General features: G+C 40.8%; 1 protein-coding gene across 1 annotated transcript in view; it reads left to right on the forward strand.

The window, feature by feature from the left end:
* Window positions 1–19,062, forward strand: part of LOC145406702 (ankyrin repeat domain-containing protein 16-like) — a 437,213-nt gene that overhangs the window by 273,265 nt on the left and 144,886 nt on the right. Inside the window, exon 6 of the mRNA XM_080277804.1 lies at window positions 5,255–5,530. Within this exon, the coding sequence (XP_080133930.1) occupies window positions 5,255–5,530 (276 nt within the window). The remainder of the gene's footprint in view (window positions 1–5,254; window positions 5,531–19,062) is intronic.

Consider the following 19,062-nt stretch of genomic DNA (forward strand, 5'->3'; position numbering starts at 1 on the left):
TTATGTTAACAGGTCAACTCTGGAACTGTTTGCTTCTGTCTGTATTTCTTACTTCCTATGATCTCTAGTCTTTCAAATGCAGTGTGTCCAGGCATCTCAAAATGAATGAATCTTGAATTTGGCTCTCTGTTGTATTGTTTTTGTTTTTTCTTGAAAGGAATGGTTTACAGGCTTCTGGCCTTTGGTTCCTTCTTCTTTGCATTAAAAAAGAAAAAAAAAGCACTCACCAGTCTCACCCACTCACTCACCCACTCACTCACTGAGCTTAGAGGACAAGATTTAAATGATGTACATAAAAAATTCTGTGAATTTTATGAAATAGGAGTCCAGAAGTACATCCCACAGCACAAAGAAGCAGATAAGAAAATACAGAAATGGTTCAATACAGAATGTTAAAATCACAAGAAAGAAGAGATTTGTTGTGGAACAGATACAGAAGACATAATAGTGAAAGGGCGTATAATAATTACAAACAGGCAAGAAACGATTATACAAGAATAAGGAGGGAAGCCCAAAAAACAGTTTGAGGAGGATATAATAAATAAAAGTAGTGATCAACCAAAGCTGTTTTACAGCTATATCAGAAGCAAAACCAAAGTAAAAGATATAATACAATCAATTACGGATGAGGGAATCACTTATACACAAGAGAAAGATATTTGTGAAGCACTAAATAAGAATTTCCAATTAGTTTTTACAGAAGAAAAAAATTTTGAGAGGGACTATGTGGAACATGCATGTCCACACATACTACCAGATATACAAATAGCAGAAAAAGTAATAGAGGAGGAGTTAAGTAGATTAGACAGAGGAAAAGCAAGTGGTCCTGATGAAATTTCATGTTGGGTACTATGAGAATGTGCAAAGGAGTTAAGTAAACCATTATTTTTAATTTTCAAGAAATCCTTGAGTCAAGGTAAACTACCTGATATTTGGAAAAAAGCAAATATTGTCCCCTTATTCAAGAAAGGAAATAGACAAAATCCACTCAACTACCAACCAGTATCACTGACCAGTGTTGTAAGCAAGGTATTAGAAAAACTTATAAGAAAAGCTTGGGTAAATCATCTAGAAGAACACAGTATGATAACAGAAAGACAGTTTGGTTTCAGAAAAGGAAAATCATGTGTTACTAATTTGTTGAGCTACTATGACAGAGTAACAAACACAATACAGGAAAGGGAAGGATGGGTGGACAGTATCTATTTAGATTTCAAGAAAGCTTTTGACACAGTACCACACCAAAGACTTTTATGGAAACTATACCATCAAGGAGGAATTCGAGGCAAACTGTTTTGTTGGATGCAAGACTTTCTCATAAAAAGAGAAATGAGAACAGTACAGTACTAAGAGGAAACTACTCATCATGGAAAGAAGTGACTAGTGGAGTAACACAGGGTTCAGTGCTGGCACCAGTCATGTTTTTAGTGTATATAAATGATATAAACAGTAACACTGGAAATGAGAGCTATCTGAATATGTTTGCAGATGATGCAAAAATACAAAGGAGAATTACTAACACAGACTCTTGTAAAGAGCTACAAGAAGAATTAAATAAACTTCATGAATGGAGTAGTACATGGCAAATGGAATTCAATGTGGACAAGTGTCGTGTAATCAAGGTTAGTAAAAGTGGAAAAAGACCTGATTGGGATTATAAGTTAGCAAATAAAACCCTATACACGTCAGAAAGAGAGAAAGACCTAGGTGTGATTATCAATAACAGACTATCTCCGGCTGACCACATCAGCGAGAAGGTACGGAACATGTATACACTGCTTGCAAATATGAGAATAGCATTCACATACATAAATGAAGACATGCTAAGAAGGATAATAACATCATTCATTAGACCAACCCTGGAATATGCATCAGTAGTCTGGAGTCTTCATCTCAAAAAGCACATAGACAAGATTGAAAAAGTTCAAAGGGCCGCTACAAGATGGATACCAAGCTTAAGGGACCTAAGCCACGAAGAAAGACTAAATAAACTGAATCTACCAACACTACAGGAGAGAAGGAAAAGAGGTGATATGATAATGCTATATAAGTGCATATCAGGAAAGGAGAAAATAGACATAAATGATTACTTAACATATGGAGAAGCATCAGCAAGAGGACACTGCAAAAAACTGCATAAGAAGAGAGGTGATAAAGACGTAAGGAAATTCAGTTTCCCAAACAGAGCAATTGATCAGTGGAATGCACTATCGAATGAAATAGTGTGTGCCAAAACAATTCACAAATTTAAGGATATGTACGATAAATATAGTTTAAGACACGGGACAGTACGAGCTTGACTCATTTCTGTAAAGATACAATTAGGTAAGAAGAATTAGGTAAGAATTAGGTAAGAACACACACACACACACACACACACACACACACACACACACACACACATGGGAGCCAAGCAAGGGTTGGGAGGGTGGGGGGATGGAGAGGGAGACAACCAGGGGTTAGGGATGGCAGGGGGACAGGGAGGGAGACATGCCTGGCAGTGCTGAGTGTGTTGGGGGATGGAGGAGGGACTGGGGGGAGGGGGAGAAGAGAGGGGATGGAGAGAGAGGAAGGGAGGACCAGGAGAGCCTCATTTCAAACCGAGGGAGAGGTGGGGTGTTGGACTAGCAAGGTGATGACCATTCAAATTGTTTGGACATTGGGACTGTTCCCCTATTCCTTGTGTTCAGTCTAGCAAAGTTGCAGTTATCGTTTTGCCGTGTAGTGGGGTATGGGTGTATGTGGATGGACTAGAGGCCCACCAAGACGTAAAGTAACTTGGTGGTGGGATGAGGGTTTAGAAGCTGATGTTAAGGAGAAAGGAAGGCTTTTCTGGAATGGAAGAAGGATGGTAACAGGGAGGAATACTTGGCTGCCAAGCACAGGGCTATAATAGAGGTTTACAGGGTGAAGCCTGAGTCACAGAGACTTTTGCTTGATAACCTAAATTGTGTGGAAAGGAAGAATATGTTATATAAGGTGGCAAATCAGATGAGGAGGGAGAATAGGGTTTTCCTAAGTGAGCTGTGTGTGAAGAATGATGAAAGAAGGGTTGTGGTGGACAGTGGGGATATTAAAGACGCATGGAGAGAGCATTACACCGTTGTTGAAGGAGGAATGTGACTGGGACAGGGAAGGTTTGGAACCTGCAGATCCAGTGTTTGGCCCTTGGCTTTGATTGATGCTGCTGTTGTGAATGGGGCAATAAACAGGATGCAGGTAAGGAAGGCAGCAGGTGTGTCTGGGTTGACTGCTGAAATATTGAAAGCTTCAGTTATAGGAGTGAGGCTAGTCACTGACCAGATAAATACCATTATACATGAGTGTGGTGTCTCAGATGATTGGCTGAAGAGTGTAATTGTAATGATGTACTGTACAAGGGGAAGGGCAACGGCCTGGAAAGAGGAGATTATAGAGGCATAACACTTTATGACCAGATAATGAAGGAAATGGAGAGAATTCTAGAAGATATGTTTAGAGAAAGAGTGAATATTGATTAGATGCAGTTTTGGTTTATGCAAGGGAAAGGGACCACTGATACCATATTCATTGTTCAGCAGCTTCAGGAAAAATATACAGGAAAAAAAAGGGAACTGTACTTTGTTTTTGTTGATTTGGAGGCCTTTGACAGAGTCCCTAGAAAGGTGGTGAAGTGGACAATGACAAAGCTTGGGATTGAGGAGTGGCTGGTTAGGTTGGTAATGGCCATGTGCGTGGGTGCTCTCACCCCGGTAAGGGTGAATGGAGATTTGTGTGAGGAGTTTTACGTGAATGTTGGTGTGTACCAGGGGTCAGTTTTGAGCCCCTTGTTGTTAATCATGGTACTGAAGCCCTCTCACGTGACTTCAGAAATGGACTCCCGTGGGAGATGTTGTATGCTGATAATCTGGTGTTAATTGTAGTGAATGAAAGGGAAATTGAGGAAAGATTTAGGGAGTGAAGAGATGGTATGGGGCACAAGGTCTTAAGAGAAAATGCAGATAAAACAAAAGTGATGGTATCTAGGGCTGATGGCAGTACTGTCAGAGAAGAAAGAGAGTGGCCATGCTGCAGTTTGCCACTAGGGTGTGGGAATCAATTCCATCATGTGCAGTGTCTGTGATAAGTGAGTGCATAAGAGATGTGTTGGTATTAGAGGTAGACTGCAAGATAATGTTGATTTCATGTGTGCGGTATGTCGAGGAGAGCAGATTGGGACTGTCAGGTGTGAAAGGATTGAACTTACTGATGAATCTCTTGAATTTGGGAGACATGTTATTTGGCTGGAGATGGGGCTGGAGCTAGCTCTCTGGTTAGAGCGAGGAGTGGTTGGAAGAATTTCAGAGAGCTGTTGCCTCTCCTTACACTGAGAGAGCTCTCCCTCCATGCCAAGGGATCTATGTACGCAGCATGTGTTAGGAATGTAATGCTGTATGGTTGTGAGTCCTTGGCAATAAAGGAGGAAGATATTTGCAGGCTCAGTCATACAGAAATGACAATGATTAGGTGAATGTGCAATGCATCCCTGAGTGTGAGGCCTGGGGGGGGGGGAGTTGGTTTACAATGGAAAAGTTGCCGGGGAGGATGGGACTGGAGTGTATTGGTATTGTGATGAAGAGAGGTAGATTGAGATGGTTTGGGCATGTGGAGAGGATGGGGGATGATAATTGGGTGCAGAAAATGAGAAGTGTTAGTTAGGGGTAGGGTTGCAAGAGGTAGACCAAAAAAAGACCTGGGATGAAGTCACTGAGTGTGACCTCAGAGATAAGAGACTGAATAGGGAAGCTGCCAGAGATCAAGCAGCATGAACAGCCGCCATTAGGTGACCATGGCTGACGCATGCAAGCATGTTGGAGCCTTCAAAAACAAAAGTAAACAAAACTCCCATACTACCTTATTTATCACCCTGCCTAGTAGCCTAACATGTAGTGTTTAACTAGCTGTACTATTATGTTGATGTTTCCGTTGTTATAATGTTTGATACAGCAGTGAATCTGTGTTATAATACATGCATAATAAATGAGTCATAAAAACAACGTAGGTATGGTAGTTGTACACAGAAGTGCTGGTATATTGCATAATCCAAGGAGACAGTAGTAAACTGAAAGTAATATGCTTTCTGTTACAGTATCTGCTGTCTAGCCAGATGTCTAGCTTCATGATTTGCTCGTAATCCAGCTTATCTGTAATTCAGCTGGATAGCAAAATCACATCTCTAGTGCACCCCTAAGCACATGACTGGCATATAATGAGGATTTAATGTATTCTTTCACAGCCTTACATGGTCACACATCAGTGGTGCATTTGCTGGTTGATGCATTTGGGGTGTATGACTGTGGTGATGCATGTGGCAACACCCCACTGATGGAAGCTCTGCGCAGTGGTCACCTCCACACAGCTTGTCTACTCCTGGATGCCGGGGCCAGTCTGCGCCATCGAGACCGATTTGGACGAACTGTGTTGCATCTTTCAGCTGAGGCAGGACAGGCTGAGGTGGTCTACACTCTTGTAAAAACACATGGCATGGATGTTAATGTAACCTCTAACACAGGTAATTACTCAAACACACATTATATTCTATATTCTTGCTACTTCTAGACAGTTTTATTCTGCTGTGGAAAGACATCTCTTATTGCAGGGCTAACGAAAATAGTATAATATAGCCTTTTCAGTTAGAAAAATCTTTCCTAAGTTGAATGAAATTGTTTGAAGATAGTGGTAATTCTTTATCAAACTGGCACAGAGATTCTACCAATATTATGACAAACTCTCCATATCAAGGTACAGGAGTACCTCGATGTGATACCCCGGCTTAATGATGGGGGTAGAAATACAGTACCACCATACCCCACCTAATGATGACCAAACCCCAGTTTAACAATAGGTTTTTAGTTTTTGTTAACCAATTTCGATGACATTTTAGACCAAAATTGTGTGTTTAGGTTAATAAACATTCGAATGAATGTGTTTGAATGGATGTATAAATGGAGTGTGGGTCGTCCTGTCTCGGCTACCTCCCTTTCCTTGAGGGAAGCAGCCTAGGTATATACATAGATAGATATTAATGTTTTACTTATAGGTTGAACATTGTCATTTTGGGGTACAGTTTCCTAAGCTTGATTTTTTCGAGACTTATTTTTGACAATTTTCACATTTTATTTGTTGGTTTTAGTGAGTTATTTACAGGTGTTAGACTTAGGTTAGCTTCTTTTACAGCTGTTAGTCCATTTAGATTGGCTTTAAACTTGCTTTTTGGCCCATTTGGGTGGATTTTGGACTTGGTTGGGGGGGAAACCCAAGGCTCAAAAACGCATCCCATTACTTTTCATGTTAAATCTACCCCGATATACGATACCCCACCTAATGACGGGTTGTTACCTAACCAATTGCACTGTTAAACCGGGGTATACCTGTATGTAATTTTGGTACATAAGCAACACAGAAAGTTAATTGTTACTTAATGACTGCAACGGTTGATTGAAAAAAAAAAAAAATACAGTAATCCCTCAATTATCCAACGTAATAGAGCAAAAGGCTTGTCCAGGTAGTGGCAGTATCTGGATAATGAGCAACATCCCCCTACCATACCCAGACCTTACCTGTACCCAATCTCCAACCTATACCTAACCAATTTGTACAGTACCTTTGCTTACTCTGGCAGTATTTTCTGGTCATTCAGGCATATTTAGATATGAAAACACACATAGGAATATTGAAAATAATTTCTAACACCAAGAAAACCATCCATCCATCCATCATCCAATCCTGTAGTGCCTCATTGGAATTGTAGGAGCCCAGGGCTAGGCAAGTTGGTCCTGACCAAGAAAACCATGCAAAAAAAAAAAACACTGAAAACCCCAAAACACCCTTCCTATACACTAGCTTATGTACAGTACCCCTCCTATTCTGGCAGTGTTTTCCGGTCATTCTGGCATATTTAGACATTGAAGCACATATAGGAATATTGAAAATAATTTTTAACTCCAAGAAAACCATGCAAAAAAAAACATTGAAAACCAAAAAACACCCTGCATATACTCTACTGTATGTACAGTACACCTCCTGATTTTGGCACTGTTTTCAGGTCAATCAGCCATATTTAGACATCAGAATACACATAAGAATATCCAAAGTAATGCTAAACACCAAGAAAACCATGAAAAAAAAAAAACATTGAAAACCAAAACACCGTACCTTTGCAGTACTGTATGTACAGTACCTCTCTTAATTTTGGCACTATTTTCAGGTCAGTCTGCCATATATATACATCAAAACACACATAGGAATATCCAAAGTAATGCTAAACATCAAGAAAACCATGAAAAAAAAAAAACATTGAAAACCAAAAAACACCATACTTATACACTACAGTATGTACAGTCAAGCCATGGTAAGTCAGACACTCATAACTCGGATCCCCGTATAGGTCGGACGGGAGGGTCACAAGCAGGCATACGAAAAATTAAGAGTTACAATACGTAATGACATAAAAAATTTTCCTTTGCACAATTGTCATAAATACACAGTAGAACCCCATAACTTCCAAAGTTATAAGTAACGACTCCACTAATTAGCTATTTCTTCCTAGAAAAAAGGAAAAAAAAAAAAAAAATACAGAAAATACACTTTTTTTTTCCAGTATATATTTGACCTGTTTAAAGGAAATTTCCATTAACACTAGCATAATTCTGTTAAGGAAAATCCATTCCAAAAACCACCAACTTACTGGAATCCTCACCTTATCCTTTACTTTTTATTCTCTTACTATCCTCACCGTATTCTTTGTTTGCCTACTTTATTACTACAGTGGAACACCATAATTGCCTAACTCACTAATCACCGACTTCACTAATCAGCCTTAATACTTGTGTGCATGAAAATGTGATGATTTATGTGGATTTAGAGTACAAACCCATGTAGGTAGGACAATTGCCTAACTCGGACTGAGTTACCGAGGCTTGACTGTACAGAACCCCTCTTAATTTTGGCACTGCTTTCAGGTCAATCTGCCATATTTAGACATCAAAACACATAGGATTATCCATATTAATGCAAAACACCAAGGAAACAACGCATAAACAAGAAACGTCCACAAAAAAAACTCAGGACAGTTGGAAAATCAATGATCCAACATCAGTGATAACTGCTCCCGGGCCACAAAAAAATTCCACGGCCAAATATGCCACTGGAAATTGGTTAAGTTGGTATAAATGGTATACCATAATCTTCGCTGGTGTTTGTACTGCAAGATAAGCTAATAAAAATACAGAAAAGTGATGAGTAAGAGTACAGAGTGTAAGTGTAAGTTACCATCATATAATTCCCCACCGTCCTAGCGCAAAATTTTACCAGCACCTTCTGAGAGTTAAGCATATGTCTAGATGCAAAATTTCATGAGCTTTTATGTGGTCACTTTAGAATTTCGATACGACCAATAGTATTTGAACAAATCGCAAAAAACTTTAAAGACTCGTGAGTCAGTGCTGTCAGAGCGAAGGAAGGGAGAGAGTGAGGGGGGAGCCAGGAGGGAATGGAGGAGGAATGGGAGGGGGGGAAGAAGCAAGGCTGTTGACAGGATTTTCACCCTTCTGTCATGGGGCGGGCGGGCACTTTTACCATACATTTACTTGTGGTTTGTGGTCTGTTAGACGCTTGGTGGTCATTCGGAAACAAAACTCCCGGTGATTGGACAACTTTGGACGATCAGTAGAGAGGTGGACGGCCAATGTCACTGAACATGTACTCGTGGCCTGTGGTGTGTGTTTGGTGCATGGTGACAGTTGGGAAAGACAGCCTGGTGGCTGCGTGACTTTGAACATTCAGTGGGGATGCATGTGGATGTTTTGACACTGCTTGTGGGTTACAGTCATATTACTCGGGTGCTTGAGGTTTGTTGGGAGTGATCAGGGCAGCACGAGACTTTTACTACTGTACTCAGTACAGTGGTGGATGGACATTTTAGCTCTGGTTTTGGGTTACGGCCTATTTCCGGCTCACAGCTCGAGCCCAGTGGCCACGATACCGAATGTTTGAACATGTCAGCTGGCCAGCCAAAGTTCTCGGGTGTCACGAATTAATTTGCGACATTGCATTGGTATTGTATAAGGGAACGTCTGAATTTCACTGAAATGCATTAATTTTCTCTCAGACTGTTAACTGCCTCGCATTTGCACTCAGATCGTAATGAGTTTTCATAAACCTTGTCATTGTTTTCATAAGTGACTGTCTTTCTGTATAGACAGTGTGTTTCACTGAGCGAAAATTTTTGTGTAATTGTTGTTTTCACATTGCCTTTCGGCTGTTGATTTGGGCCGTGCCCAGATTGCTTACATGAGTCAGTCAGTGTCGAGCAACCTCGGGAGTAGGATCGTCGTCCCAGTGCTGAGAGAAGAGGCCCCCCCTAATGGCTACAGTCTGCAGAGTGCAACAATTCCCCGTACTTCCCTGCCGAGTTTGGTGAGCGATTGCAGTGAGCAGAGCCAACGAGCAGCTGCCTGCCCTAACAGAAATGCCCAGTCTTGTGTAGCTTCAGCTCCGTTCCCTTCACTGACCAGTATTTTCATTCGTTTTCTTAGCCGTAAGTCTGATTAGCTTTTGAATGAGTGAGTGAGTGTATTTCCTTTGTTATTTGAATTCACTAGTCCCCTTGTGACAGTGAATTCCCCTCTTAAATTCATTTTTGAGATTCATGTAATGTAAATTTATTTCATTGTAATTAATAAATATACAGTTCTTTTCTTTGAGCTTAACCCCTGCACACCGGGGGTTTTCTGATATTGCAAACTCCTCCCTACGGGATATATCCATGATGGAAAAAAAAATACCCCTACTTAAAACCCTAATATCTACCAAATTATAACAGCTAGAGAAAAAATTAAAGATACATAAGAATCACCAACTCTTCCTCTTTCAAATGAAAGTATCCACGTCCCCAGGTGGTCCCATCGATGAGTAATGATAAGTTAAAATTCAAAGGGTGAAGGGTAGATGCTTGCGGCTATACACGTCAACCGGCGTTGCTCCGCGCCCACAATCGTGACTGCTATACACGTCAGCCGGCGGTTGGGGGTTAATGTAATGTATTAATGGTGTTTCATTTCTCCATATTGAGCTTAATTTAGTTTGCTACTCCCAGTTAGCACAAACTTCTCGATCCGACAGAGACGGAGCTCTCCTGGATTGAGGGGATATAATCGCTGAATCAGCGATGAAAAGAAGACCAGCCTATTTGTGATTATGTTAATGAGTGCGTGAGTGGTGGTCCCGTCGGACAGTAGTTAAAAAAAAAAAAACGTGGTTTCGGTCATAAAAAGAACAAGATACAGTGAAAATAGAGTCTCCATATGGTTGATTCATGGCGGAGGGGGACGGTGCATTGTTTACAATCGGCAAGAGACACTTTGAGGGCTTTCCTGAAGAGGATGTGGCAGATGGAAGTATTAACTTGAACCAAACAAGAATAGCAGGTGTGGAGAAAACAGCAGAGAGGAATGTCCAGGAGATTAAAAAGATATGGGCAGTAATTAAAGAGTTACAGGAACAGACTATAGAGCAGGAAAACGAGATCAAAAGTCTGAGAAATAAACTGGTAAAAATTTGTACATGTAGTGACGAACAAGAAAAAGAAGTTACTGAAATAAAAGTGAGCAATGAATCAGCCTCAAATGAAATAAAACAGCTTAAGAGGGAGAATAAGAGGTTCAAAGAGGAAAGAGACAGGATGAAAAGCAAACTAGATGAGTATGAATCCAAATCAAGAATACAGGACGAGCACATTAAAGAAATCAAGGAGCAACATAAGTGGTGGAAGAAAATTCAGGAAGAGGGAAATGTAAATTTGAAAGAGATTATAGAACAACAAAGCAAGGAAATGGTGGAGGGAGAAGTGGTTAGGGTGCTGAGAAGTAGAGAATCTTTAGTTAGGGATGTAGCAGATAAGAAAAATTGTGTAATAGTTTCCGGAGTTAATGAAAAACGTATGACAATAAGATCAGTAAGAGAAAAAGAAGAACTGAGTAAAGTTAAAGAAATAATATCCGTAGTCATGGAGGAAAACAACAAAGCTCAAGAAGAGATTGAAGAGGTGTTTAGGTTAGGAAAGTATGAGGAAGGAGGGGCAAGGGCGTTGAAGGTAAAGTTTAAGTCTCAGGCAACAGTAAACGAAATTATCAGTAGAACATGGAAATTATCAGACAAGGACGGGTTCAAAGATGTTTGGATAAGGAGAGATGCAAATAAGGAAGAAAGAGCTAATATAAAGGAGTTAGTAAAGAAAGCAAAGGTAAAAAACGAACAATGAACGGAGGAAGAGAAGACAGTGTTTTATTGGAGAGTCATGGATCAGAAATTAAGAAAGTGGTACCGATGGAGAGAAGGAGAAAAGAAGGTATAAATAATGTGAAGGTGGCATATACTAATGTTGATGGTTTAATATCAGCAAGACTAGAAATCAACGATTTTTTGAGGGTACATGAACCTGATGTTATGTGCTTTGTAGAGACCAAATTAAGAGAAGATATTGATGTTCATATGGGTGATGGTAAATACAAAGTGTGGAGAAGAGACAGAAAAGAAAAAACGGGAGGAGGAGTGATGATAGCAGTGAAGAACAACATATGTGTAGATATTGTGGAAATGGGAGAAGGCAGGATCGAAGTGATAAAGATGAAATTAGGAACTGGAGAGAATAGCAAGAGAAACATGGCAGTAGTGTATGTTCCCCCTAAGACAAGAGCATGGAGTGATGATGAATACCAGGAAATGTTGTCAGACATGGCTAGTTATTTACAGAAAATGATTGAGAAAAGCAACAATATAATTTTAATGGGTGACTTCAATTGTAAAGAGGTGAACTGGGAGGAATGGGACTCAGGAGGCAGCGAAGATTCGTGGGACACTGTATTATTAAATATAACAATGAACAATGTGATGTTGCAATGGGTCAAAGAAGAGACACGGTTCTGAGGTAAGGACACACCAGCAAGACTAGACTTACTGTTTACCAAAGAACCCGATGTAATAGAGTCCTTGAAATATCTGTGCCCTATTGGAAAAAGTGATCATGTGGTCGTTGAGTTCCAGGTGATAACAGGGAACATGGAGCCAAGAGACGAGCTTTATAGGCAGGGAAGATACAACTTTGGGAAAGCAAACTTTACAGGATTGAGAAAATTTTTTGAAAATGCAGATTGGAGAAAATTCAGAGAAACAAGAGAGATACAGAGGAAATGGGATATTTTTCTAGGCCTCTATATTTCGGGAATAAAAAAATTTGTGCCAAGAGTAAGGGGGAAAGGAAACAGGAAAAAGGAATGGTTTAATAAAAGATGTATGATAGCAAAAAAAGAGAGAGACATGGCGTGGAACAACTGGAGAAAGAGAAGTAGCAACAGAGCAAAGGAGGAATATAAAAGATCTAGAAATGAATACACAAGAATAAGTAGAGAGGAAGAAAGGAATTTTGAAAAAGGTATAATAGATAAATGTAAGGATGAACCCAAACTGTTTTATAGATTTGTCAATGGCAAACTGAAACAAAAGGAAGGAATCACCAAACTGAAAGTAGAAGGAGAGGTCTATAAAGATATCCCCCCTGGGGGTAGTTTTTTTTTCAAGAATACTCCCCCAATATCCCTGCTTGTCGTAAAAGGCGACTAAAAGGGTTGGCGGAGGGTTAGTGCCCCTCCCCGGAAAACAGCTAACTAAAAAAACAAACAAGAAGCCTCGGACAAGGACTGACCTAACGATGACGACCCAGGACCGGACAAAGGACTTGGTAATGGCTACATGGAATGTAAGAGAAGCGAATGATGAGGTGAAAGAGAGAGAGATTGTCCAGGTGCTTGAGGGTGTGAAAGTGGATGTATGTGGAATAACTGAAACAAAATGGAGAGGAGAAAGTGTGAGAGAATGGGAGTATGGATGGGGTATATGTGCAGGAGTAGGTGAGAATGAGAGGGCAAAGGAAGGAGTTTGTATAGTTGTGAGTAAAAGATGGAAGAAGAGCATAAGACAGTATGGATCAGTTGGGTCAAGGATTGTGTGGGTAAAGTTGAAAGTTGGAATACAAATGTGGGCGATTGTGTGTGTGTATGCGCCAACGCAAGATCGTGCTAGCAGAGTGAGAGAAGAGTTCTGGACAAATGTGGAAGTGTGCATGGAAAAGTTTGGAAGGAATGAGAGAGTGTTTTTGATCGGTGATATGAATGGTAAAGTAGGGAATGTGAAGGTGGATGGAATAGTTGGTGAGTGGGGTGTGCCTGCTGAGATAGATGAGAATGGGAGTGCGTTAGTGGACATCTGTGCTGGGAGGGGGTTGGTGATAGCCAATACCCTCTTCAGGCATAAAATGATCCACAGGTATACATGGCGAGTGATGAGAAGGGTGGGTGGTGAACTGAATGAAAGGAAGGCAATGATTGATTATGTGTGTGTGGATGAAAGGATGCGAAGATGTGTAATGGATGCAAGAGCTGATAGAAGTTGGGGGAGTGGACTTTCTGACCACTACTTGGTGGTGGCCAGAATTAGGATCCAAGTAAGATGGAGGAATAGAAGAAGGGAAAGACGAGAGGAAGGAGTAGTTGCAAGGAGAGTGAAAGGTTACAAGGGTGAGAAAAAGGCAGAGTATAAGGGAGAAGTGGAGGAACGATTGGTCAAATATGAATTGGAGCAGATGGGGGACGTGGAAGGTGTGTGCAGGATATTTACAGAAGAAATGTATGCAGCATGTGATGTGGTGTGTGGGAGGAAGAGAAGACGGAGGGGGGTGCAAGGAACAGCATGGTGGACTGAAGAGGTGAGACAGGCTGTGGCACAAAAGAAGGAAGCATACAATGAATGGATGAGAAATAGGGGCATGGAAGAAGTTGAGAGGCGGAAGAGAGAGTTATATGTAGAAAGAAAGAGAGAGGTGAAAAGATTAGTAAGAGAGAGTAAGAAGAGAGTGGATGAGGAATTTAGAAGGAATTTGAGTGTAAAGTAGAAGGACTGTAAGAAAATGTTCTGGAAAGAGGTGAAGAGAGTAAGACAGGGTGGAAGTGAGGTTAGCAGGGGATTGAAAGATAAAAATGGTAGATTACTAGTGGAGAAAGGAGAAAAAGTGAGCAGATGGAGAGAACACTTTAAGGAATTGTTGAACATACGGGATGGAAGTAATGCGAGTATAAGTGGCTGGGAAATGGCTGGGAGAAGGGGGGAGGTGAGAAGACAGGAAGAAATCAGTAGGATAGAAGTTGTGGAAGCAATGAAGAAAGTTAAATTGGGGAAATGCCCAGGAATTGATGGAGTGTGTGGTGAAATGCTGAAGCATGGGGGAGAGATAGTAGTAGAATGGATGTGGAAGATGTGCAGATTGGCCTGGGAGGAAGGTAGAGTCCCGGAGGATTGGAAGTCAGGTATAATTATTCTCATAGGGGCATTTGTCTTCTTAGTATAATAGGAAAAGTGTATGGTAGGATACTTATTGACAGAGCTAGAGAAAGAACAGAGGAATTAGTTGGAGAAGAACAGGGAGGCTTTAGGAAGGAAGAGGTTGTGTAGATCAGATATTCATTCTTAGATCTTTAGTGGAAAAGTTTCTAGACAAGGGAAAGAAGTTGTATGTGGCTTTCATGGATATGGAGAAAGCATATGACAGGGTGGATAGACAAGGATTGTGGAAAGTGTTAAGAATATATGGAGTAGATAGGAAGTTGTTGAATGCTGTGAAGAGTATGTACGATGGTGCGAAGGCTGCAGTGCGTGTGGATGGTGAACTAAGTGAATTTTTCTCTTTGAAGGTTGGGTTGAAACAGGGATGTGTCATGTCTCCATGGTTGTTCAATCTGTACATGGATGGGATAATAAAAGAGGTACAAGGTAGGGTAGTGGATGTTGGAGTGGCCCTGGTGAGAGAGGATAGTGTTTGGAAACTCCCTGTACTGTTGTTTGCAGATGATACTGTGTTGTTGAGTGAAGACGAAGGGGAGCTGCAAGGCTTGGTGGATGAGTTTGGGAGAGTGTGTAAGAAACGGAATCTAAAGGTGAATGTACGGAAGAGTAAAGTGATGGTCTTTGAGAGAGGTGAAGTCAGTGAATGTACAGTGAGGTTGGATGGTGAGGAACTGGAATATGTGAGTACGTTTAAGTACTTGGGTAGTGTGATGAGTAAGGATGGAGGTTTGGAAGGTGAAGTGCTGGAAAGGGTACAGCAGGGAAGAAAGGTTGCTGGTTCTTTGAAAGCAGTGATAAGATACAGGGAAATGAGCATGGAAGTGAAAAAGTTACTCCATGACAGTATTGTGATACCAACTCTAACGTACGGAAGTGAAGCTTGGACATTGTTGGAAGGACACAAGTCAAGAGTGAGAGCAGTGGAAATGAGTTATTAAAGAGGAGCCTGTGGAGTCACAAGGAGAGACAGGCTGACGAATGAGGATATAAAGGAGCGTTGTGATGTGGATGTGGATGTGATAGGAGCGTTATGAGGAACACACTGAGGTGGTTTGGCCATGTAGAGAGGATGGAGGGTGAAAGACTGACGAAGAGAGTGTATGTGAGTGAGGTCGGGGGGGGGGGAAGAGGGAGGGGGAGGCCGAGGATGAGATGGAGGGATGAGGTGGAGTGGTATATGAGAGAGGGGGGTGTGAGTTGGGAGCAGGGCAGTGAAATGGCAGGGGACATGGCGACGTGGAGGTGATTTGTTTGTGGCCACCCCAAACAGGACTGAGGCATCTAGCAATAGATAGATAGATAGTGTCCAATCAGTTTTCACTATTGAAAAGGAGTTTGTGGAAGGGGAGGGAGTGACTAGAAATGTAGTGATAAAAGATATAAAAGTGGAAGTACAGGAAGTGTATAAATTACTGGAAATTCAAGTTGTAAGGAAAGCCTTAGGACCAGATGGAATCTCTAATTGGGTACTGAAGGAATGCAGAAAACAACTGGCGGATAAGATTCACAGTTTAATTATGTGTTCTCTGAAAGAGAGGAAAGTGCCTCGAGGATGGAAGAGGGCAAATGTGGTACCAATTTATAAGGGAGGAAACAGGGAAGAACCCCTGAATTATAGACCGGTGTCCCTAACCAGCATGGTCGCAAAATTGTGTGAAAGAATTTTGAATGATAGATGGATAAAATATCTGGAAGAGATGAATATTTTGACTGATAGCCAGTTTGGATTTACAAGTGGAAGGTCATGTGTTTCCAACTTATTGAGCTTTTACTCAAGAGCGATTGACGTGGTACAGGAGAGAGATGGTTGGGTGGATTGTGTGTATTTTAGATTTGGAGAAGGCCTTTGACAAGGTACCCCATAAGAGACTAATGTGGAAACTAGAGCATATAGGAGGACTGAAGGGGAACCTCCTGGAATGGATGAGAGACTTTTTGAGAAACAGACAAATGAGGACAGTAATAAAGCATAGGATGTCTGGATGGAGGGAAGTAACAAGTGGAGTCCCACAGGGCTCAGTGTTGGCACCAGTAATGTTCCTGATTTATGTAAATGATTTGGTAGATGGAGTGAATAGTAATGCAAGTCTGTTTGCTGAAGAAGCAAAGATCTTGAGGAAGGTAGAGGTTGAGGAGGATTGTAAAATGCTGCAGGAGGATCTGGATAGGATACATGATTGGAGCCGAATGTAGGAAATGAAATTTAATGCAAAGAAATGTAAAATATAGGAAATGGGTAAAAGTACAAAGAGGCCATCATTGAATTATTTGATGGGTAACGAACCAATCACAAAAGCGAGAGAAGAGAGAGATTTGGGAGTGCTGGTCCAGGATAGTTTGCCACCTGAAAAACACATTACCAAGGCAGTTAGAGAGACGTATAAACTCCTGACTAATATAAGAGTAGCTTTTCATTATATGGATGAGGAGATGATGAAAAAAATTGATAGTGGCCATGATTCGCCCCAGGTTAGAATATGCAGTGGTAGTGTGGTCCCCACAGAAAAAGAAAGATATAAACAAGATTGAGAGACTACAAAGAACAGCAACCAAAATGGTCCCCAGTCTGGCAGATCTGTCGTACAGAGAGAGGCTGGAAAAGCTGGATTTGCCTTCCTTAGAAGAAAGGAGAAAGAGAGGCGACATGATTGCAGTGTTCAGGACCATGATGGGAGTAGATAAATTTGACAAAGAAGATCTGTTTTTATGGGATAAGAGAGCAACAAGAGGACACGGAATGAAACTGAAGAAGCCAAGCTGCTTGAAGGATATCAAGAAATATAGTTTTCCTTATAGATGTATAGACCTGTGGAATAGCCTAGACAAAGAGATCATCCAGTCTAAAAACTTGAATGCATTTAAAGCTAAATTTGACTTATTGAGAAACAGAGACGGGACCCCATGAGTGTAGCTCATTTCCTGTATATCACAATTAGGTAAATACAATTAGGTAAATACAACTGGTATTTAGGCCAGTTCTTTTGTATCAAAACTTAAATCTGTTGTGCCAGCCAGGAGTTAAGCATCAGCAAGAACTTGTTCATTATTATTATTAATTATTGATTGTCAGGGGGTAAAGATCACACTTTCTCAGAGGCTGACAGTACTAATGATACAGCATTTGTGAGTGGATAGTCTCTGCTGTGTACTGTTGAGAAAGTTTATAAAATTCTCGTCTTTAGAGAATTGGTGAAGTAAACCAGCATAAGTAAAACTTACTACTTGATTTCACAAGTCAGTTTTTTGTGTTTACATTTTATTAATATCAACCTTTATTCTATAAATTTTACATCCCCCGTGACATCTGGTGACCTCATTCCAGGATATTAACTCCAAGCTCTAAAGTTATTAATGAACTAATACTCACTCACTCACACCTAGGTATTTGTTATCATTAAAGGCTATGGTCACTAGTCACAATTCACTAGTCCCCCTGCGACAGTGAATCCTACCAGTTTAACTAGATAAGATTAGTCATGATTCACTATAGTAGGACTCGCCTAAATATGCGGCTGTGGTGTGGCCCGCACCTGTGTACAATGGTGCCACGTTTCCCCAAACTTGCGATGTGAAACGGAAGCTATTTATGTACAAGGCATCACAAATACGATAAATTCAGATGAATAAAACTTACACTTGTGTATTTAGATGGAAGAATCAACAGTAATCTTATTATGCTTAAAATATTTATACAGTAACACAGAAATATGGCATACATATTGCACAGTGTTGCTAAAAGAAATTGTAGTCACTTTTAATGTTTTTTAGCATAGTTTTAGGGTGGGTAATAATATCACAGTTATAGATATAAGATAATGAGCCTGAAAAAAGACGAAATATGCCAATATCCAAAGTAAATGAAATAATTCATATAATTCTTGTGAGTGGCAACACTGACACACCCAGTCTGGCCTAAGGTAAAGTAAGTACCTCCATAGACCCAAGCATAGCTTGTACAGGTGTTGCTAGGGAAAAATGCTCACATTTACTGGTTTTACCGTAATTTTAAGGGCGAGGAATAATCCAAAATGTCTCTTGCAATAAAAGAGAGAGAGAGAGAGAAGCAGGCAGGAGAGGGGCAAGGTTGAATGCATTGTCGGCATGACGGGGGTGGTGGTGGTGGAGGCATTGTCAGGCTGAGAGAGATATGGAGGAAGGGGAAAGAGAATGAATGAATGAAAATCAGTCATGGTGCGGTACTGCAGTAATGGATCATCTGTCGCCGTATACAAAAAATGATAAATATCACTAAATATAACAAAAACAAATTAACAAATGAAAGCGCAATTATAAATAACTTATAAAAGAATCAAAAGTACTCAGGGTGGCTCACATCTCCTGCCAAGAGAGGGAGAGAGAGATAATGGTATAGAAAACGTGGCAACACTGTACACAGGTGTGGGACACACCACAGCCGCACATTTAGGCGAGTCCTACTATAGTCCCCCTGTGACAGTGAATCCTACCAATTTAGTTAAATAAGTCTAGTCACGATTCACTAGTCCTCCTGCGACAGTGAATCCTACCAATTTAGTTAGATAAGACTAGTCCCGATTCACTAGTCCCCCTGCAACAGTGAATCCTACCAGTTTAATGAGATAAAACGAGTCATGATTCACTAATCCTCCTGCGACAGTGAATTCTACCAGT

The sequence above is a fragment of the Coenobita brevimanus genome, chromosome 71, assembly GCF_032717465.1.
Source record: "Coenobita brevimanus isolate Jiangsu-jjx chromosome 71, ASM3271746v2, whole genome shotgun sequence".
In the NCBI taxonomy this organism is placed as follows: Eukaryota; Metazoa; Arthropoda; class Malacostraca; order Decapoda; family Coenobitidae; genus Coenobita; species Coenobita brevimanus.